Consider the following 19,146-nt stretch of genomic DNA (forward strand, 5'->3'; position numbering starts at 1 on the left):
ACATGCTTATGAAAATGCAGATATAGAACAAAGTTGGAGAATATGATAAGGGAGGGAAGTCAGCTGCTGCAGTGGCCTCTTTTGGGGGAGAGGCATTTGAGTGAGACCTAAATGATGAGGTGGAGGGAGCCATGTGAAGATCTAGGGGAAGAGCGAGTCATTGGGGACCAACAGGCAAGCCTGTGGCTGGCAGGGCTGGGGATCATGGAGGGCAGAGTTGGGGTGGTGAGGCTCAGGGGTCAGCAGCAGGGAGACACCAGCATGTCTTTCCATCCTTCAGACTCCAGTCGTTCCACTATTTTTAAAAAAGTTATACACAATCTCATTTTAAAGAAGTAATTCTTACTACCAGTCTCTTTTCCACTGGGACAGGTCTCCCCTGGTGCTAAAAAATGGCACGTTGTTGGAACTTTGGTCAGGGTGGCCTTTGGTTGAGGTGGATGTGGCCATTCGCATTTTATAGACAAGTTGATTGAGGCCCAGAAAGGTTGAGAGACTCTCCTAGGGTTGCACCATGAGTGGTAGAGCTGATTTGAACCTCCATCTTGTGCTTTTCCATCTTGCCATTGCTCCAGAAAACTGAATTCCAGGCTTTTTAAGAAAGCATAGAGTTCCCTGGGTCTACTAAGAACCATCTGGCAGTCCAGCCAAGAAAAGGGGCCTCTGTAAAGCAGTGAACTCAGCGTGAGCCTCGGTAAGTCTCAACTCTGTCCTGTTCTTGGGCAGGGCATTTGTGTTTCAGTCTTCCCTACCTGGGGCAAGTGAGTGACCCAGGGCTTGGAGCCCACCCCGACCTCTGTAGCTGTGATATAGGTCCCCCACCCTGTCCATCATGCTGCAGCCTCTCCACATTCTTGGCTGGACCCTGGGAAGGGCAGCGCCAGGGCAGGGCTCTGCTTGGGTAAGCTCTGCCTTCCCCTTTTGTCACCTGGGATGGTGGAGCTCAAGCTGGCCTGGGCCCTTGTCACCACCATGCTGGGCAAGCCACCCAGGAGAGAAGTGATGAATTGAGGGCTTGTATTTCCTTTTTGGCTGACACAGGCAACCTCCCTTGGACATTTAAGGTGTTCTGCCACAGTGGACTGTTCAGATATGTGAAAGTTAAAAAAGCATACTCAACCTGAACTGAGTTGTTGTACCCAGAGTCTGGTGTGGGGTTATAAAAGAGGCAGGAGGCGGACAGGTCCTGGAAAGAGCACTTGTCTGGGAGCCAGGAAACCTGGCCCAGCGGGCTCCAGCTTGCCCACTTGCTCTGTGACCTCGGGGAAGTCAGCTCCTCTCTTTGTGCCTCAGTTTCTCCACTGCAAGGAGGGGATTGGATAAGATGACTTCAAGTGGTCTCCATCATTCTGCAGTCTCTGAGATGGAGGAACTGCGCATCTGAATTTTTTGGATGACAAACACTTTACACTGTGATGCTACATCAGCTCCACATCTGCCCTATCCAATGTGGGAGCCACTAGCCCTAACCATATGTGGTCGTTTAATTAAAATCAAATGAAGTTAAATGTTCATTTACTTGGTTGTGCTACCCGCATCCAAATGCTCCACAGACACGGCTGGTGGCTGCCCTATTGGATGAGCCCATGTAAACCACTCTGACCGCAGCTCAAAGTTCTAGTGGATGGGGCTGCTTTAGAGCCACTGGAGAGGGCTAAGGAGCCCCAGAGAGAGAGCACAGGCCTCTGTTTCTGCCATGGGACTTCTTCTGGGCCAGTGGTCAGCCGAGTGGCTCCAGGGCCCAAGGAGCGAGTTCAAGTGGGGGCGGGTGTAGGAGAAAGATTTAGCCCAGATACCAGCCAATGAGTGTCAGGCTGCAGGACCAGAAAACCTTAGGAGAATGTCAAAGGTCTTTGGTGGTGGGGGGTGGCCACTGACAGGAGGTATGCCAGGAATGCTGAGGAGGGCCTGGGGGACAGCAGGGGCCAGGAGCTTTGAGGGGGGAGGGGCAGCTGTGCAGAACACAGCGGCAGTTCTGCAGCAGGCCTCTTGCTAGCTCTGTGTCCTTGGGGACATCCCTGAGCCTGCTGAGCCTCCATTTCTTTGTGGGTGAAATGGGAAAAATAAGAAAGAGGGCTGTTATGGAGATGAAAGAAAGCAAAACCTGTGAAAGCCCTTTGTAAATGGCAAAGGCCTGGACGGCGTTAGGGGCTACTTCATATGGCACTATTATTTATCTCAGCTTGTAATCCTAGACTGTCCTCAGTTATGATTTTAAGGTTCTGGGGTGTCCATCCTGTCTTTCTGATGGGGCTCTAGACCATTTAGAGAAGGAGACCAGCCATGTCCCTCCTGTATCCCCAACAGCCATAAACAGCGCTGGTGGCCGCCGTGTGGGGAGCACATGTCTTTCTCTTTTCCTCCTGACCTGGTGGCCTTTCACCAGGCCATATTCCTGCCCTGAGAGTTGTTGAACACATTCCTTGTCCCTGACACATGTGTGCATCTGGCTGGGTCTGGTTGTCATTTGCTGAACCCATGGCCCATCGTGAGCCCCACCACATGAAAACAGTTCGGGGGCAGAGGTCAAAGGCCAGAGCTGGGCTTTGCCAGGTCTCCCAGGGAGTGCGCCTGGCGGGAGGTAGCCCAGTGCCAGGCTGCATCAGGTGGCCCCTCCCCAGGCTGGGCCAGGCTCTCATCTGCATCCATGGTTGGGAGGTGGCATTTCTGGCTGACTAATTGATGATGGATTATCTGCTACACTCTAGCCCTGGGTGGGTTCATTGCTCAGGTCTGGCTTTGGCTTTTCGTGAGGTACACACCACAGACATGCAGAACACAGAGAAGAGTTTGAGCCCTGCCAGATAAACTTTTTCTGTCACAGAACTGCTGTGCTTTCCAGCAATATTGGCGGTGAAGAAAAGCCAGAGTAACCATTTGATGATTATCTCCTTGCCCCAACCCAGGTGCTATGTATGTATGTATGTATGTATGTATGTATCTTTCTATCTATCTATCTATCTATCTATCTATCTATCTATCTATCTTTCCATTAAATCTTTTTAGCCCCATGTGTGGAGTGTTAATAATATCCCCATTTCACAGATGGGGAAACTGAGGCTGTGAGAGGCTGAAAGGTTTCAGGGCCAGAACTAGAATTTGGACTCTAGTCTGCCTGATTTCAGGCTCAAAGCCTCCCTTTCAGAATGTCCTGAGGGCTCCTTTCTTCCCCTGCTGTCTTCACTCTGACCATGATGAGCTGCACCAGGCTTTCTAAGTATCTGAAACGCTCTAGGCCATCTCTGCTTTCTTTGTTTGGTCTCAACGTGGTGATCTGGGCTTCCTTAGATTTGGATTTAAGGCCAGGTTTTGCTGAGCTGTGTGACCTATGTCCACCATAGACCCCCCCCCCCCCCCCCAGGTGCCCTCACTAGAGTGGGGGTGCCTGGCTGGCTTATTTGATGGAGGAGATAGAGGGCTAGAGTGACACATGCATGGCTTCCCCAGCTGGTTTGGAGGGCCCATGGGGACTGTATACTGTGATTTTTCCAAGGAGACAATCACTGTTGTCTCCACACTGCCACCCCCCACCCTCTGTAGAGCCTTGGATGGTCCCAGGGCGTGTCCAGCAGAAGATATGAGAAAGGCCCCTGCCCCACTTGGGGCTTAGGTCTGCCCCTTTCTCTGGGCAGGGCCAGGGAGATGACCCTTTTGTGTGGCACCCAGCAACAGAGCCTGCTTCTCCACATCCCCCAGCAGAGGAGTGCGACCTCCCAGCCCTCAGTGCAGCCTCCACATCCCCCGGTGGGCAAGTCTCTGCCTCCATGCTTCTGCTTGTGCTGTGCTCCCTGCCTGACGCTGGCTCACTTCTCCACCTGTCTAAAGCTGTGCTTTCTGGAGGCCCCGAGCAATGCCACCTTAGTTTTTAAAGTCCTCTTTAACGACCTTAGTCCATATTGCCCACTCTGTTCTGTGCTGCCGGAGCACATTTGCAGGGTCTGTGGGGTCTTTATAAGGTATGGCCCCCTTTTTAGTGAGCAATCCTCACAAGCCTTCCTCTGAGACTCCTTGTTTGACTCTGGCCCCTGCTTACCTCCCTCCCCTCTGAACGCCAGAACCCTCTGGAGGCCCTGTGGGGTAGAGGGGAAAGACTGCAGTTGGGCAGAAAGCCTGGGTTTGACTCCCAGCTCTGCCACTGCAGGCTGTGGGACTCTGCTCTTTGGCATCATCATCTGCAGAATGCGGCTAATAATGGCAGAGTGAGGTGGATGAGGCCGCAGTGTGGGAAGCCCGGCGTCGCTGGGTAGAGCTCATGTGGATTTACCTCCTCTCCCAGAGAGTAACAGCATCTGATGCAGACCCAGGGGGACAGTGGGCACACGATAAATACTTCTTGACTTTTTAAATACTTTCTTTTGTGATGTTTCTTTTAAAAGCAACCTGAGGCACTCTATGGCCTGGAGCAGAAGCACAGGGCTTGCTCAGCCTCTGAAGGAGCCTCTAACCGTCCCTTCCCTCCACCTCCCCCACACCCCTCTCCTGGCCTCTCTTTGCCCTCACCCTCATGCCGCCTGGGTGGCTGCACTGGCCTATAAATCAAACGGGTCCCTGGAGACCTTTGACCCAAACCAGATGGCTGTACTATGCCAGCACAGAGTAAGCTTAGCTTCCAACAATGCTTGGCCCCCCTCCCCCTGCCTGCCCTGGGGCTTGGAACTTTTTTAGGCAGCTGCCCTGTCAATCACAAACACTTGGTGATCCCAGCCCGGGCAGCAGCTGAGGGCTGTGACCTCTCCAAGACTTCAGGGACCATCTTGGAGATATTCCATTAAGCCATATAAAGATCTCTGGAGGGTCTGTGGTGTCTACTTGTTATGGCACAGGCATTGACCTGGACCAATAGACCAAGCTGGCATTCCCTGTGCTGCTGTCTCTCCCTCCTCCTCCTCCAAGAAGCTTTTCTGCACTACGGCAGCTGCTGGAGATTCTATAGCTCAGAATGTCTGACCTCTCCAGATGCTCATTCATACCTTGTTCATTCTTTTGCAAACATTTACTGTGCTTCATCTGCCTGGGCCCATGGGGAAGATCAGACGCTGCCCTTGTGCCAGTAGGTCCCAAAGACAGCTATGGATACAGAATTGTAGGAACTGGTGATAGGGGTTGTAATTGAGCAGGAAGGCCAGGGCACTGTGGGAACTCAAGATGGATGCACTGCAGTGTCAGAATCCAGGACAGCTTTCCAGAGAGGAGCACTTGAGCTGAGTCTTGAAGGATGAGTTGGCATTTGCCAAATAGATAGGGTGGCAGAAGGGTGCTTCAGACAGAAGGAACAGCATGTGGAAGGAAGGTACAGGCACAGGATGGGAACCAGCTTGATGGATTCAGGGACCTGCAAGTTGGACAGCATGCTGGAAGTACACCTAGGGGAGAAAATGAGGAGTTGGAACCGTATCAGTGAGAATTAGATCTGCTTGTTTGCAACCAAAAATGCCTAATACTGTGGGCTTAAACAAGAATTTCTCTCTCATGGAAGAGAAGTTTGGAAGCAGGCAGTGCAAGGATGTTGTGGGGCTCCATGATCACTGCCCCAGGCTCCTTCTGCCTGCTGCTCCACCTTCCTACCTGTGGCTTCCATTCCCATAGGTACCTCATTGTCTGGAATGGCTGCTAGAGCTTCAGCCATTGCACCCACATTCCAGGCAGCAGAATGGAAGAGCTAAAGGAGGGCACATGACTCATCTTTTAAAAGATTTTTCTGAAATGCCTTACTATGCTTCTGTGCATAGCCCAATGGCCAGGACACTATCACATGACCACTTTTAGTGCAAGGAAGCTGAGAGATACAGTTCTGATCAGTAGGTGCTGCCTAGAGCACTGTTCTGCAAAGGATTCTGCAGCCCAATCTTAACTTCTGTGGGAAAGAACACTGTGATCAATTAATGATGCCTCCCTTTGGTGTGAGTGTGGAGCCAATAGCATGTGTCTTGCTGGTCTTCTGCCAGAAGGTCCTCTCCCTAGGGATTCCCAAGGTTTGGTGCAGCTCCTGCAAACAGAGCTGGCACATAGCCAGCCATCCCCCAAAGCCCCAAAGCAGAACGGAATTTAGGTGAAGGGTTTCTTGGTGCTCTGCAGTCTGATTTTATTTCTGATCTGCAGCCTCCTTAAGGCATCCATTGCCCTTCAGCAGGGCTTGCGTCTGCAGAATGGTCTGTGTGGTTGGAGCATGAATTAGGAGGAAAGAAGGAAATACGATGTCACTAATGTAGCTGCAGCTTCATCCCCTGGTGAGAGGTTTTCCAGAATGCGATAATACAGAAAGAATTTGAGGGAAGTTCTGAGCCATTTTATTTTCACACCTGGAAATGCATTGTCTTTTGGTTTAATTTCATTCCTGCTGTGTGTCACAGCCCAGTTTCCTTAGCTGTGAAAGGGGGTAATACTACCTTCCTTGAAGGGTTTTTGAGAGGATCACATGAAATAAAAGAGGGCAAAGCAGGTGGGAGACCCAAAGGGTAGCAATTAGGTGCAGAGCTTGTGTTCAAACTGCCTGGGTTCCAGTCTTAGCTTTCCTGCTTGCTTGCTGTGTGGTCCTGCATCTGTTACTTAACCTCTCTGTGCTTCAGTTTCCTTGCCTGTAAAATGGAGATGATGATAATAGTACCCACCTTATGGGGCTGTTTTGAGGCCTGTACATGTGACATAAACATAAACATAAGCACACAGTGTGGCCGTGTAAGTGGTAATGGCTCTTTGGCCATGGTACAGGATTTGGATCCAACAGGTCTGGGCTAAGATCCTGGGTAAATTACTGTTCTAAGCCCCAGTTTCTTTATTTGAAACAAGGATAATGTGACTTACCTTGCAGAGTGAGGATTACTGACAGAATAACTGTAAAGTCCTGACACATAGGACATACGCAATAAGTAAGAACTATGGTGAAGATTATAAAATAATGATACCATGTCCCAGGCTCTGTTATCAGCACTTTATATGTGTCACCTCTTTTATCTCATAAGAACACTATAGAGGCAGGTGGTGTTAACATTCCTCTTGGGGAAACTGAGGCATAGAGGCTTGCCCAAGTTCATGTAGCTGGTAAGAAAGGAAGCTGAGAGTTGATCTCCTGGGTCAGCTGATCTAGAGCCTGTGCTGTCCTGCTTGGGAACACTGATTCTGCAGAGGAGCAGGCCCTGGGTTTAAGAGCAGAAGGAAGGGGATAAAGGTGGCCCAGAGTTTCAGGGCCAGCTGCCTGGAAGATGACATGCACACAGCACAGAGGACTAGGGCTTCTGAGCCTTCACAGCCAGATTTGCATGCAGGACCCCGACCCTTATTCAGGAGGATGAGCTCTCTGAGCCTATCTTGAGGGGGGCTGTCCTCCTGGGGCTGGCATAGCAGGCAGTGTGCACAGCAGGATGGCTGCAGTAGGTTGACAGGCCAGGAGGAGACCTCTAGGAGGCCTGGAGCATGAGGCTGCAGAATTTACACTGGCTATAGGCAGTGGGAGCCATGGGACAGTCTGGGGGAGCATGATGAAAGGCAGGTGTTAGGAGGATTCTCCTTTAGTGAAGTGGTAGGAAGCACCAGGGGGCCTTGGACAGACAAAATGGAAGAAGGTGGAGGGAGGCAGGCCACATAGGGAGGTAACCCAGGAAGAAGGTCCCAGTGTGGGGTAAAATGTCCAGCATGTGCTGGGGGAGCCCCCAGTTGTAGGGTCCCAATGATGTCAGACACTGTGGCAGCTGCTTTACATCCATGATCTCATTTGATCCTTAAATAGTCCTGGGAAGTGTGTGTGATGTACCCATTTTCCAGAGGAGCAAACAGCCTCAGAAGGTCAAGTGGTGGCTTGAGGTTGCAAGGCCAGGGAGTGGCAGAGCTGGACCAGGGCCCAGGGCTGCATACCAAGCCACAGAGTCCTGCATTCCCCACGTGCCCACCAAGGCAAATGCGGGCAGGGGAGAGGAGGAATGGGAGGGGGTGATGGCAAGTGTCTCTAGTCGCCTGTGAGGAGTTGCTGCCGGATGCATTCTGGCCTTGTCTGTGGTAGGGGTGGGGAGTGGTGAGATGCTTCTGTACTTCGCAACCTTAAATGACAGACTTTTCTTTGGGAAGCAAAAGTTTGGTTGGGCTCAGTGAGCAGGAAAATGCAAGTGACCCTTGAGTGGAGATTTAAAGCCCTGTTGGCCATTTAGGCAGCACTGTGTTTAATAGCTGAGACACAGCATCAGGGTGATAAATCCACAGTGTGCTGTGGGGTGGAGAATGGCCCAAGGGGGTCTCCGTGCTCTCTGAGTTCTATCTGGTCCTGAAACTCCTTCCCCCAGGGCTCTCTTGGAAATGGACCCAGGAGCTGCCCACCCCTTCCCCTGGACTGCAGAAGCTGTTAGTGCTGGCTTCAAGGGAAGTTGTTGCCAGCGGTACACAGGGACACAGAAAAGGGCACACAGTTAAATGTACTGCATACATCCATGCTACAAAAAATAATGCTGGAAGGTATATTCCAAACATGCTATTGACGATTACTTCTAGGTGGCAGGATAAGACGTGAATTTTCCTGCCTCTTTGTGCTTTTATGTACTTCCAAATCAACACATACAAAAGGATATAATTGTGAAAATTCTAAAATGCCTCTATCCCCACTTCCTAGCAGACTCTTGGGGTGCCCCCACCACATCCTCTCAGCTCACCTGGTTAGGTACTGCTGTGGGCATCAGTCAGCTTTGTTTTCTCCTAAGCTGCAGGTAGCCACTCAGCCGGATGCAGGCAGCACTGGGATGTGCAGGGGAGTTAACACCCTTGGGGACACCCCTCAATGACTCGGAGACAGGAGTCCATGGTTAAGTGCCCCCAGCTCCCCAGCCTCCAGCGGGACAGTTCTGAGGTCCATCCTACGTAGATGCTCAGAGCATCCTAGTGAATGAGCCCAGGATGCCCACGGTAGTATGCAGCTCATTCACGCATTCTCTCTAGTCTTCCTCCCTTCCCTGTCTCACTTTCTCCGTCTCTCATTTTCGTCTCCTGAGATCCTCCCACAAAGCTATCTGCACCCACATCTTTGTCTCAGGAACCCAAACCAAGGCCCGCTCTGACCAATTTCTCATAGAGCTCCACAGATATATTCTAGGCATATATAAGCACATCTGTGTCCATATCCAAACACTGATATATACACTTTCTTTTTCACAGAGTACAAACAGGGCCACACTGAACTCACCAGTGTGCAACTCGCTTCCTTCATGATTGAATGAAACATTGCAGGAGGAATTTCAGGCCAAGGAGCCCTTCCTGGCAGCGTCAATCCTGCTTAGCGGGTCACCCCCATCCTCCAAGGTTGGGACCAACCCAAGCCAGAGGCTACTGGTCCTTAAGGAAGGGGTGTGTGTGACAAGTTTTTGCTCTCTTCAGGTGGACGAGGGTCCAAACACTGGCTGACCTTTCCCCACCTGCACCGGGAGGCCAGACTAGGACGGGGATTTGCAGCCACAAAGATTGGCCAACATGGTTCCAGCCCATACGTCCAGCAGGAGTAGAACAGTCCAGTAAGGACCCCAGGTGCCCACAGACCTCAGAAAGGAGACACAGGACACAGAGGAGTCAGGGAGTGAAAGGAGGGCTGTGCAGAGGAGGTGATGCTCTGAGTCCTGAAATCTGGGTATTTGCCTAGTGGAGTAGAGCCTGGAGGAGAAGGAGGGGCCTAGCAGGAAGGCAAGGCAGGCCAGAGGCTAGTCTGAGCAAAGGTGGAGGGAGGAGGTGAGTGTGGGGCAGGTAGACAGTGAGCAGAGGTGGTGTTTCCAACGTCTTGGCCTGTAGTTTTCCTGGATGGCAATGAAGTCTTTTATCAGACTTTCGCAGCCAGGCCTGTGCCGGCAGCCTCAGGGTTGAGAACCAGATGAGATGATGGACGCATTTGGACAGAACCTCTTACCTTATTCTTTGGGGAAATTTGTCAAAAGCCAGTTATCTTTGCAAAACCAATTTTCAGGGATTTCACAGAAATCATTTCACAATTTTTGGGTGTTGACAGCTCTGCCATTAATCAGCTAGGGTGACCTTGGGAAAGTCACTCTAGGTCCTGCTTTAGAATTGCTTTTTTTTGTTGTTTTGAAAGAAGCTGATAAAATCTTGCAGTGGGGTGGGGAGATCTATGAACACTTGTCTGGCTGGTGTTGGCCACTCCCTCCCTCCCCCGTCCCTTGTGTTTTTGCTCCTGCCTCCCTTCCAGACTGCTTATAAATGAAGGGAAATGCTAAGCAGAACAGTTCTTTCTCATCCCCTCTTCTCTCCCTCTCTTCTCCTGCTTCCCAGATTGGGAATGTATTAATATGTTGGTGTTAGCCCAGAATTTAAACTCCCAACTCTACCACCATATGTCCATGAGAAAGTCCATTTTTAAATTCACTGAATCTGCACATATTAATTGAGTACCTACTATGTGCCAAGCACTATTCCAGGCACTGAGGACACAAAACAGCAGGGACGAAACAGACAAAAGTCTCTGTCCTCATGAAGCTTATATTTTAGTAGGTGGAGACAGAAAATCAGTCAATAAATGAACAGTAAAGTGTTAGCTAATGATAAGTGCTGTGGAGAAAAATAAAATGGGGAAGGAGCTGGAGTGTGTTGGAGGAGGCTGGGGCTTCCAATTTTAAATAAGATGGTTGAGAAACTCGTGGAGAAAGTGACATTTAAGCAAAAAAAACTTGAAAGAGTGGAGGGAGTAAGCTATGTGGGTATCTCTGGGGAGGGCTATCCAGGCAGCAGAAACTGCATGTACAAAGGCCCTGTGGCACATGTGTTAAAACCCAAGAGCAAGGGAGAGAGGAGCAGGGTCTGAGACCAGAGAGAAACCAGGCACAGAGGTTAGCCGATCAAGGATGATATTTGGCTTTTTCTCTGAGTGAGATGGGGAGTCACTACAGACTTTTGAGAAGAGGGGTGGCATGATTTGCCTAGGTTTTAAAGGGATCACTTTAACTGCAATCTTGAAAATAGACCATAGAGGGGCCAGGGCCGAAGTAAGGAGGCCAGCTAGGAAGGAGGCTATTTCAATAAAGGTAAGAGATGCTAGTGGCTTGGATCGGGATGGCAGCAATGAAGATGGTGAGAAGTAGTTGGATGCTGGACTTATTTTGAAAGTGAAGCCAACATAATTTGCTGTAAAGGATAAGAAAAGAGTCAAGGATAACTCCAAGGTTTTGGGCCCAAGCGACTGGAAGGATGGAGGGGCCATTCGCCAAGATGGGGAAGACTGTAGGTTGGGGAGTGGCCAGCAGGGGCTCAGATTTGGACATGCTATGGTTGAGATGCCCATCAGACATCCATGAGGAGGTTCTGTGTGGACAGAGCTCAAGCATATAGATTTTTAAAATAGCCATGATGTAGCATGAAATCCCCTGGCGAAGGAGGATGGCTACTGAAGAGAAGAGGTCCCAGCACCAAGCCCTTGGGCACTGTAATGCTTAGAAACCAAGGCTCAGTTTCTGCTTCTGTAAAATAGGGATAAAAGCCATAACCACCTCATGAGCATTGTCATGGTGATTAGTGAGACGGTACATGTAATAAAGTGCATACAGTAAGAGTACCAGAAACATGAGTTTCTATTAATGACAGAAATTGTTGTTTCAACAAGCATAATGCTGTCTACTTATAAGTGCTTTTCAACTTTTGAATCTGTTTTCTATTATTTTTGACCATCAAAACTGTCCTGAGAAATAAGGCAGGACATAATTCTTCCCATCTGACAAGTGAGAACCCTGAATTCAGAGAGTGTAAGGGAAGTGCCCAGATCTCCACCACATGTTGGTGACAGAGCCAGGGCTGTCATGGAAACCCCAGACTCCTGCTTCTCTGATCTCTCTGCCACAGCCTGTAAATGCTGACAAATGACTTAATTAAAGTAGTGCAGGTGCTGTTTGCCAGCAATAATGTGGATGCTGACTTCGCTCAGGACAGCCCAATGGCGCTGCCCACTACAGGTGGTACCAGGGGCCCAGATTCATGCTAAAAATGGCCAGGGAACACAGGCTGCAACCTACAGAGGTGGTGACAGGGCAGAGAGACTTCCTTTTGTCAGACAATTTCCTTTTGGAAGGCAGATGAGCAGGTAGAGCTCATTCCCTACCAGCTCCCTTCAGCAAAGCCTGTGTCTCTGGAGCCTGCTCAGCCCAGATGCTGCTTTTCTCAGTAGTCATTGTAACATGGAACACAGCAGGGAGCAAACTCTGGAGGAAGCTATGAACCCAGAGCTGGCAGCATGGGGACAGGCAAGGTCTGGGTTTGTGGGAAGCAGAATGTCAGTTTTGAATCAGACAGAGCTAGGTTCAAATCTCAGCTTCCTTTATCCTGAGCTGGGAGACCTGGTGCAAGTCATTTCACCCCTCTGAGCTTTGGCTTTCTCTTCTGCAAGATGGGAGGGTAACCCTTGCTTCTCAGCATTGTTTAAGGATTAGAAATAACAATGTAGAGTGAGGGGCACAAACAAGGCCTGCTAAATAGTAGATATTATTATTAGCATTAGCATTAGCATATTAGCAAAAGACTTCCAGGGTGAAATCAAACGACATTCAACCAAAGCCCTTCTCCTTCACTAACCATATCTACCATTCCTGACTATCAACAAATGATCAGTCAAGAAGCATTCATTAGAGCCAACTACACATAAGGCTTTGTTGTTGATACAACTAATATCTCCATGTGCCCCTGTGCACCAGGAATGGGCCTTGAGGCTAGGATGGAACTGGACTCTGCCAGAATAACTCTGGGCAGCTGGGGCCTGCTCAGGCAGCTACCACCTTTGCCCAGACACCCCTTCCTGTACTGCCCCACCAGCTGGCCCTTTAGAGGCTTGACTGGCATGGAGGCTCAGGCTCTTGCCGTGGGGTTTACTGCTGCTGAGGCAGGGTGAGCAGCCTGGGCACTGTCCCAAGGCAGGGAACGAGGAGGCAACATTCCCTGCACAGGAAGAGAACCTTCCTATATGGCAGTGCACACTCACTGTCTTATCAACTTCCTCACACCTGCGCTGCTGCAGGGAGGGACTGCTCTCCTATTTTACGAGGCTCAGAGGGGTGAAGTGGCATGCCCAAGACCACGCAGCTGTTTCCAGGCTAGTCTGATGGCTTGGGCTCTGCTCTTTTTCTTCTGCCTGCTTTCTGCCTCCCCAGGCCTTGCTCAGAGGAGGCTGTGGTCACACCATGGTTGCTGGCCTGCAGTACAGGCTTCAGGGTGGCTCTGGGAAGGGGGTGGCAATGGGGCTGAGACCGCCTGACAGGAAAAGGTGTCAGAAGCCCTATACCTGGATGGGATGGGAAGAGGTGGTGAAAGATGGGGCAGCTGCAGGGATGTGGGAACATTTGCAGAGGGAGTGCGGGGAGACGAAATGTTTCTCTTTCATAAGAGAGTCTGTAGAGAAAAAAATCAAAGCTTCTTGGAACTTAAACCTAAAAATGCCAGCTGAATATGATAACAACAATAATAAAATATCTAGTAATGCCATACATTGAGGTAAACACTTTTCATATTGTCAATCTTCCCAGCAAATCTGCAGAGTTGGCCTTAGTTTCTTTTGCACTTGATAGCTCAGAGGGGTCACATAACTTGCCCAAGGTCGCCCAACTAATAAGTGACAGAGCCAGGATCCAAACCCGGGTCTGTCTCATTCCAAAACCTTACTCATTCTGCCATACCGAGGTGTAATGCATCACAGTGTTTGAGCTTAGGTGACATAGAGGAGGCCCAGAGAGGTTAAGCCGGGCTTGAGACCCATGGTGGATTAGTCACAGCCAGTGAAGCTTCCGGTTCTCCAGAGCCACCTTCCCACCCTGCGGCGCTGGAGAAGGGCCATGCCGGCTGCCAAGGCTCAGCTGTGCTTCTCTCCCTTCATCCCACATGCATATTAATCACACACATAGACTCTAATGAGCAGTTCAACCTCTGCAGCAGGCTCAGAACAGAAGCCAAGGGTCCTCACCAGCTGGGCATGAAGAGCCCTGTGCCCACTCCTCCAGCCCTCCAGAGCCTGAGCCGTGCCTTGGCCCCCTCTTCTAATACCACACAGATCTCCCATGTGACCTTGTTCTGGTCACTGCTGTGTTCTGAGCCTCTGTTTCCACCTCTGGGAAGTGGAGGCTAGCAGCACCAGCCCCATGAGATGTCTGCAAAAAAAAAAAGCCAGCCAGGTCCCAGCAGGCAAATTCCCCACTGGCCTGGCCTGGTTCCCTGTAGTTGTTGGCAGCTGGGAGTGCGTGCTGTATCTCTAGAGCGGTTTGCCACAGCCTTGCTGCCTGGGGTCGGCTGGGGCTCAGTGGTCTGCCCTGAGGCTGACACTGCTTATGTCCACCTTCTCTTCCTCCTCTGGCTCCCACAGCTCCCAGTCTCCTCCCGCCATGGCCGTTCTCACCTGACTGTGAGCCTAGTTGGTCTGTGTACCTCTGGCCTCCAGCACTGGGCCAGCACAGAGCAGGTGCATGGGAACTTGGTGAGTGAATGAGTCATTGCATTTGTGCCCGGCTGTTTCCAGATTTGCACTGGCTGCTGTGGGACATCCAGGGGAGAGTCTCTGCTCCTGCCCTCTCCAGGTGACTACGGGGAGATGAGGCAGTTCCTTATCTCTGTCAGTCGCCTCGGAGGGAGCTGAGCTGGACAGCTGTTGCATGCGCTGCTGTGCCCTGAACTCGGAGAATGGCTGGTGAGAGACTCAGGGAAGGCCTCTTAGAGGAGGCAATTTTTTAATGATGACCTGAAGAGAACATGGGTTGGATATTGTGTTTACTCCTGGGCCTTTTTTTAACCACCCCCAAAAGTCGTGTAACAAAACGCTCTCAAGTGGAAACCACGTTATTGCACCCTGAGGAGGAAGCTGATTGCCTGCTAGACTGAGATGCTGGCTTATTTCTTGGCCTGAAGGTTTTCCCTTGCGCCCTGCCTGCCCCCCGCCCCTTTGCCCCCTGGGAGCGGCCCTCAATCACTGTCTGGAGGGTTGGTGTACACATTCTCCAGCCCCCTCACCCTATCCCTTGTGTTGGCTCACCCTGTAGCTGGCTGAGGACAAGCCTCTGCTGCCTGTGCTTCCCTTGTCTCCGAGACCTCATCCATTTTCTCTGTGGCTGCACTGCTCCTCCCAGAGAACATGGGAGATTTAGAAGTACCTTAGAGGCCACTAGGGATGCATTGTATCACATGAGAGAAAAGGCTCCACTGGCTGGCGGTGTATTCTGCTGCCAAACGGGGCGTGTCTCGTCGGTCCCTGTTTGAGTTAGAGGTGGGGAAGAGGCCGAGGCAGGCCAGGGGTAGGGGTGAAGACCACTTCAGCCACCGTGCAGAAAGGTGCCTGCGTCCTAGGTGTGCGGGTGATGCCGCAGCCCTCCGCAGTCCCGGGAGAGTTGCTGTGCTGCCGAGACTGCGGAGGGCATGTTCAGGAAGGGATTTCCGGGCTACTCCGAGGCGGAAAATTTGAGACTATAAGCTCCTCAACAGCTGTGTCTTCTGTATTGTTTGGGTCGCTGCCTGGAGCACCATGGCTACAGAATGAATACAAATGCATAATGGAAGAGGCTGTCCTGGGGCGCAGAACAGACTTATTCATTCCCCACTCACCCACCTGCTCCCTTCCCGGCTCCCCTGAGACTTTGCTGGGACTTGGTGTTGTCAAAAGTCATATAAATCCTAATGTCATCTGGCTCTATTGTCCCTGACTGCCCCAGACATCAGGCAGAAGAAGGGAGTTTTTACTTTTCTCTGTGAAAAGGATGGATGAGGAGGGCCTGTGCCCACCCAAACTTTGGGAAGCTGCCAGGACCTGGACCCCTTGTGTCCTGTCCCCTCGGAACATTCTGGAAAATCTATCCCAGTGCTTTCTGCTTATGAAGCTGGGCCTGAGGCTAACCAGGGTGGAGCTGGCACTGTGGGCAGAGGTACTGTCCCAGGATGAGGGAGGCCCAGGGAGGAGATGTGGCAGAGATTATTGGAGATCTTGGATCCAGACTCAGTGGAGAGCCAGGAGACTCCTGAGAGTAAGTCTGGATTGGGGCCCAAGGCCTAGATTTGGGCAAGAAGAGCACAGGTCTTCCTCATCCATCCTTCTTACAGCTAAAAGTAAAAACTCCCTTCTCCTGCCTGATGTCTGGGGCCGTGGGGGACAACAGAGCCAGATGATATTAGGGTTTATATGACTTTTGACAACACCAAGTCCCAGAAAACTTTCAGGGAAGCCGGGAAGGGACCAGGTGGGTGAGTGGGGAAGAGCAGAGGTAGGAATAACGCCTGAGACAGAAGAACCAGAGGTACCTTCTGCCTCAGCCAGAAGCCTTTTATATGCTTCCATGTAGAAGAGAAGCCAAACCTAGAATGCAACAACCTCCCAGGGCCACAGGGGGAAACAGCTAAATAGTTGAATAAGATGGCACATGAGTTTACTGACCAAAGGAGGTACATGACTTGTTAGACACTTGGGACCTCCTAAAATACAGATTGTAGTAGGACCGTCACCTCCCATCATCTGGACCTTATATTTCTTTTGATGCAGCCTCTGTTAGTCTTAGCTAATTGAACAGCCAGCTCATATTGACCAGTCTCAGAGAACTTGTGACTTTCTGTCATGGAACATATTGCCAGGACAGCTCTCCCTGTCCTGCCAGCTGGATTGATTTCCAAGGCCTAAAAACAGGACTTTACAGTAATCCCTAATGGGTTCCATCTAACTGCACTATGCCAGATTTCCTAGAGTATGGAGACCATTTGGGTTTCTAATTCCATATTCTTTGTGCTGTCTCTCTTTTTCCAGCATGTGCTGCTCACGCATTTGGTAACATCATAGTAAACATATTAAAGTATATAGCATCCTACATTAAACATAATGGACATGTAACTGTGATCCAAGTTGCACGTGACTTCTTGACATAATGCTTTTTTTGGTAGATGTTTAATTAAAACATATTAATTTTAACTTTATGATTTTCTTTCAGTAGTTTTTGAACCAATAAGTTCACCACATGTCTCAAACATTTTTTAAGGTCCTTGAAAAACATGTAGTCCAGAGCCCTGTGCCTGAAATGAGTGCCTCATTTCAGGTTGAAACGGGCCCATGGTTGAAACGGCCCCTTGCCTTCTCCCTGGCATCCTGGTCAGCTGAATGAGCATCCCAGCCGACCTTCCTGTCTCTGGTTTCCTTGTCCTCAATCTATTGTCTTTGTGCATGACTTCTAAATTCATCATCCTGAAATACCCGTTCTTTCCATTTTCACCCTTTCTTGACAGTCTGTGATGGTGACTGGAACCAGGCCATGCCACTCAGCCTGCATGGGGGCTCTCCATCAGCAGCTCCCAGCCCCCATGTGACCCAATGTCCCTCTCTGCCCTTACATAGGCCATTGCTGTAGTCTGGCCAGGGCCTTTGTTGGCCCTTGGACCCGCCATGCTGATTCCTTCATTTCCCCCATTGTTCCTGCTCTTACCTAGACTGAGAATGGGAAGAGCTTCACTAGACCCAGGGATGGTGTTTCAACCAAGGCTTTCAAACTACAGAAACTGTTTCTGAGACTGCCCATGTTTTTCTCCAAATTCACACATTTCCCATATTCTGTTTTTGTTTTTGTTTTTGTTTTGAGGCAGAGTTTCCCCATGTTGGCCAGGCTGGTCTTGAACTCCTGACCTCAGGTGATCCACCCACCTCAGCCTCCTGAAGTGCTGGGATTACAGGCGTGAGCCACCGCACTCAGCCACACATTTCCCATATTCTTGATCCTCTCTGAGAACTATCTCCTAATGCCTCTTCACTTTGACTTTCTGCTTGTTTCTCATAGAGTAGAGAGACTGGCCTCCCTCCTGTTCAGTGAGGAGGAATGGTCTCTGGGATATGCAGGTAGCTATATTTGGGAGGCAGGACCTGACAGGGAACTCAGATGTGGCTGGTCCCACAGAGCAAAAGGTCAGTGAGCCTCTGATTCGCTGGCAGATTGATAATATTTAATAATTGAAATAATTTTAAAAGAAAGTGTAATAACCAATAATAAGAAAATTATTGATAATAATAGTGACCCTTTAATGAATAGCCATTGTATTGGAGTTCCTAGTCTGAGCACTTTACATACATTGCCTTACTTAATTCCCACAATATTTACATGAAACAAAAACAGGCTCAGAGCAAATACCAGAGACATCTGAGGTCACATGGGCTGGGAGGACAGCTCAGGCCTGTCTGCTTCTCAAATCCATGCCCTTTCTTCTTCACCAAACCATTTTCTTACTAACCAGCAACTATTTGCCAGTTTCTAGAGAAATGCAGTGTTCCACCGATCCATCTAGTCCTTCACCGGTACCAAGTGATTTTAATTACTGTAATGCTATGGTTAAAAATCTGTTTTAATAGCTGGTAGGACCACTCCCACCTTACTCCTCTTTGCTTTAGATAGTTTCTGTTTCATCTTTTGTGTTTGTTTTCTTGAAGAATTTTAGTTAATTATTTTAGTATGGTCCTCACAAATCCTGTTGGTATTTTTATTGAGATTATATGGCATTTATAGATTATTTTAAGGGATCAATGATATTTTTAAATTGCTGGGTATGCCAATCCAAACATAAATGTCTTTCCATTTATTCAGCTTTTGTTTTATCTTTTAGTATATTTAATTTTTTTCTTACAAGTCTTACATAATTCTTGTCATGTTTATCCCTAAGTATTTAGGGATATAAAATTGTTTTTATTATGAAAGAAGCCTATCTTTCATTATATTTCCTAACTTGTTATTTGTCTAGAAGGAAGCTGATGATTTTTTGTTACCAATTTTGTAATTATCTGCCTCACTGAATTCTACGTTCCTCTAGGAGATTCTTTTTTGATTCTCTAGGGTATTCTAGGCATACCATCAAATCATCTGCAGATAACGACAATTTTGCCTTCTTTTTTAATATAATTATTTGGCTAATACGTCTAGAACAGTGAAAGGTAATAGTGGTGTTGGTGGGTGTATTAGTTCATTTTCTGCTGCTAGAATAGAATTCCAAAGACTGGGTAATTTATAAAGACAGAAGTTTATTTGTCTCACAGTTCTGGAGGTTGGGAAGTCCAAGAGCATGGCATTGGCATCCAGCGAGGGTCATCCCATGGCAGAAGGTGGAAGCGAGCACATGAAAAAGAGACCAGATGGGGGCCAGACATCCTTTTATCAGGAGGCCCCTCCCAAGATACTAACCCACTCCTATAGT

The 19,146-nt window shown here is 49.5% G+C and overlaps 1 protein-coding gene across 4 annotated transcripts in view; it reads left to right on the top strand.

Annotated features, from left to right (window-relative positions):
• SPSB4 (splA/ryanodine receptor domain and SOCS box containing 4) overlaps positions 1-19,146 on the top strand; it is a 134,326-nt gene that overhangs the window by 28,339 nt on the left and 86,841 nt on the right. Inside the window, exon 3 of one of the 4 annotated variants that reach the window (XR_008523935.2) lies at positions 576-694. The exons of 2 other annotated variants lie outside the window; for them this stretch is intronic. Coding sequence is in view for 1 of the 2 variants with exons in the window: in XM_054552711.2 (XP_054408686.1) it covers positions 576-583 (8 nt within the window). In the remaining variant the exon portion in view is untranslated. Of the gene's footprint in view, positions 1-575; positions 18,537-19,146 lie in introns of those variants that run through there. One more of the 4 variants, XM_054552711.2, reaches the window with a different exon arrangement.

Source organism: Pongo abelii, chromosome 2 (genome assembly GCF_028885655.2).
Source record: "Pongo abelii isolate AG06213 chromosome 2, NHGRI_mPonAbe1-v2.0_pri, whole genome shotgun sequence".
NCBI classification, from domain to species: domain Eukaryota; kingdom Metazoa; phylum Chordata; class Mammalia; order Primates; family Hominidae; genus Pongo; species Pongo abelii.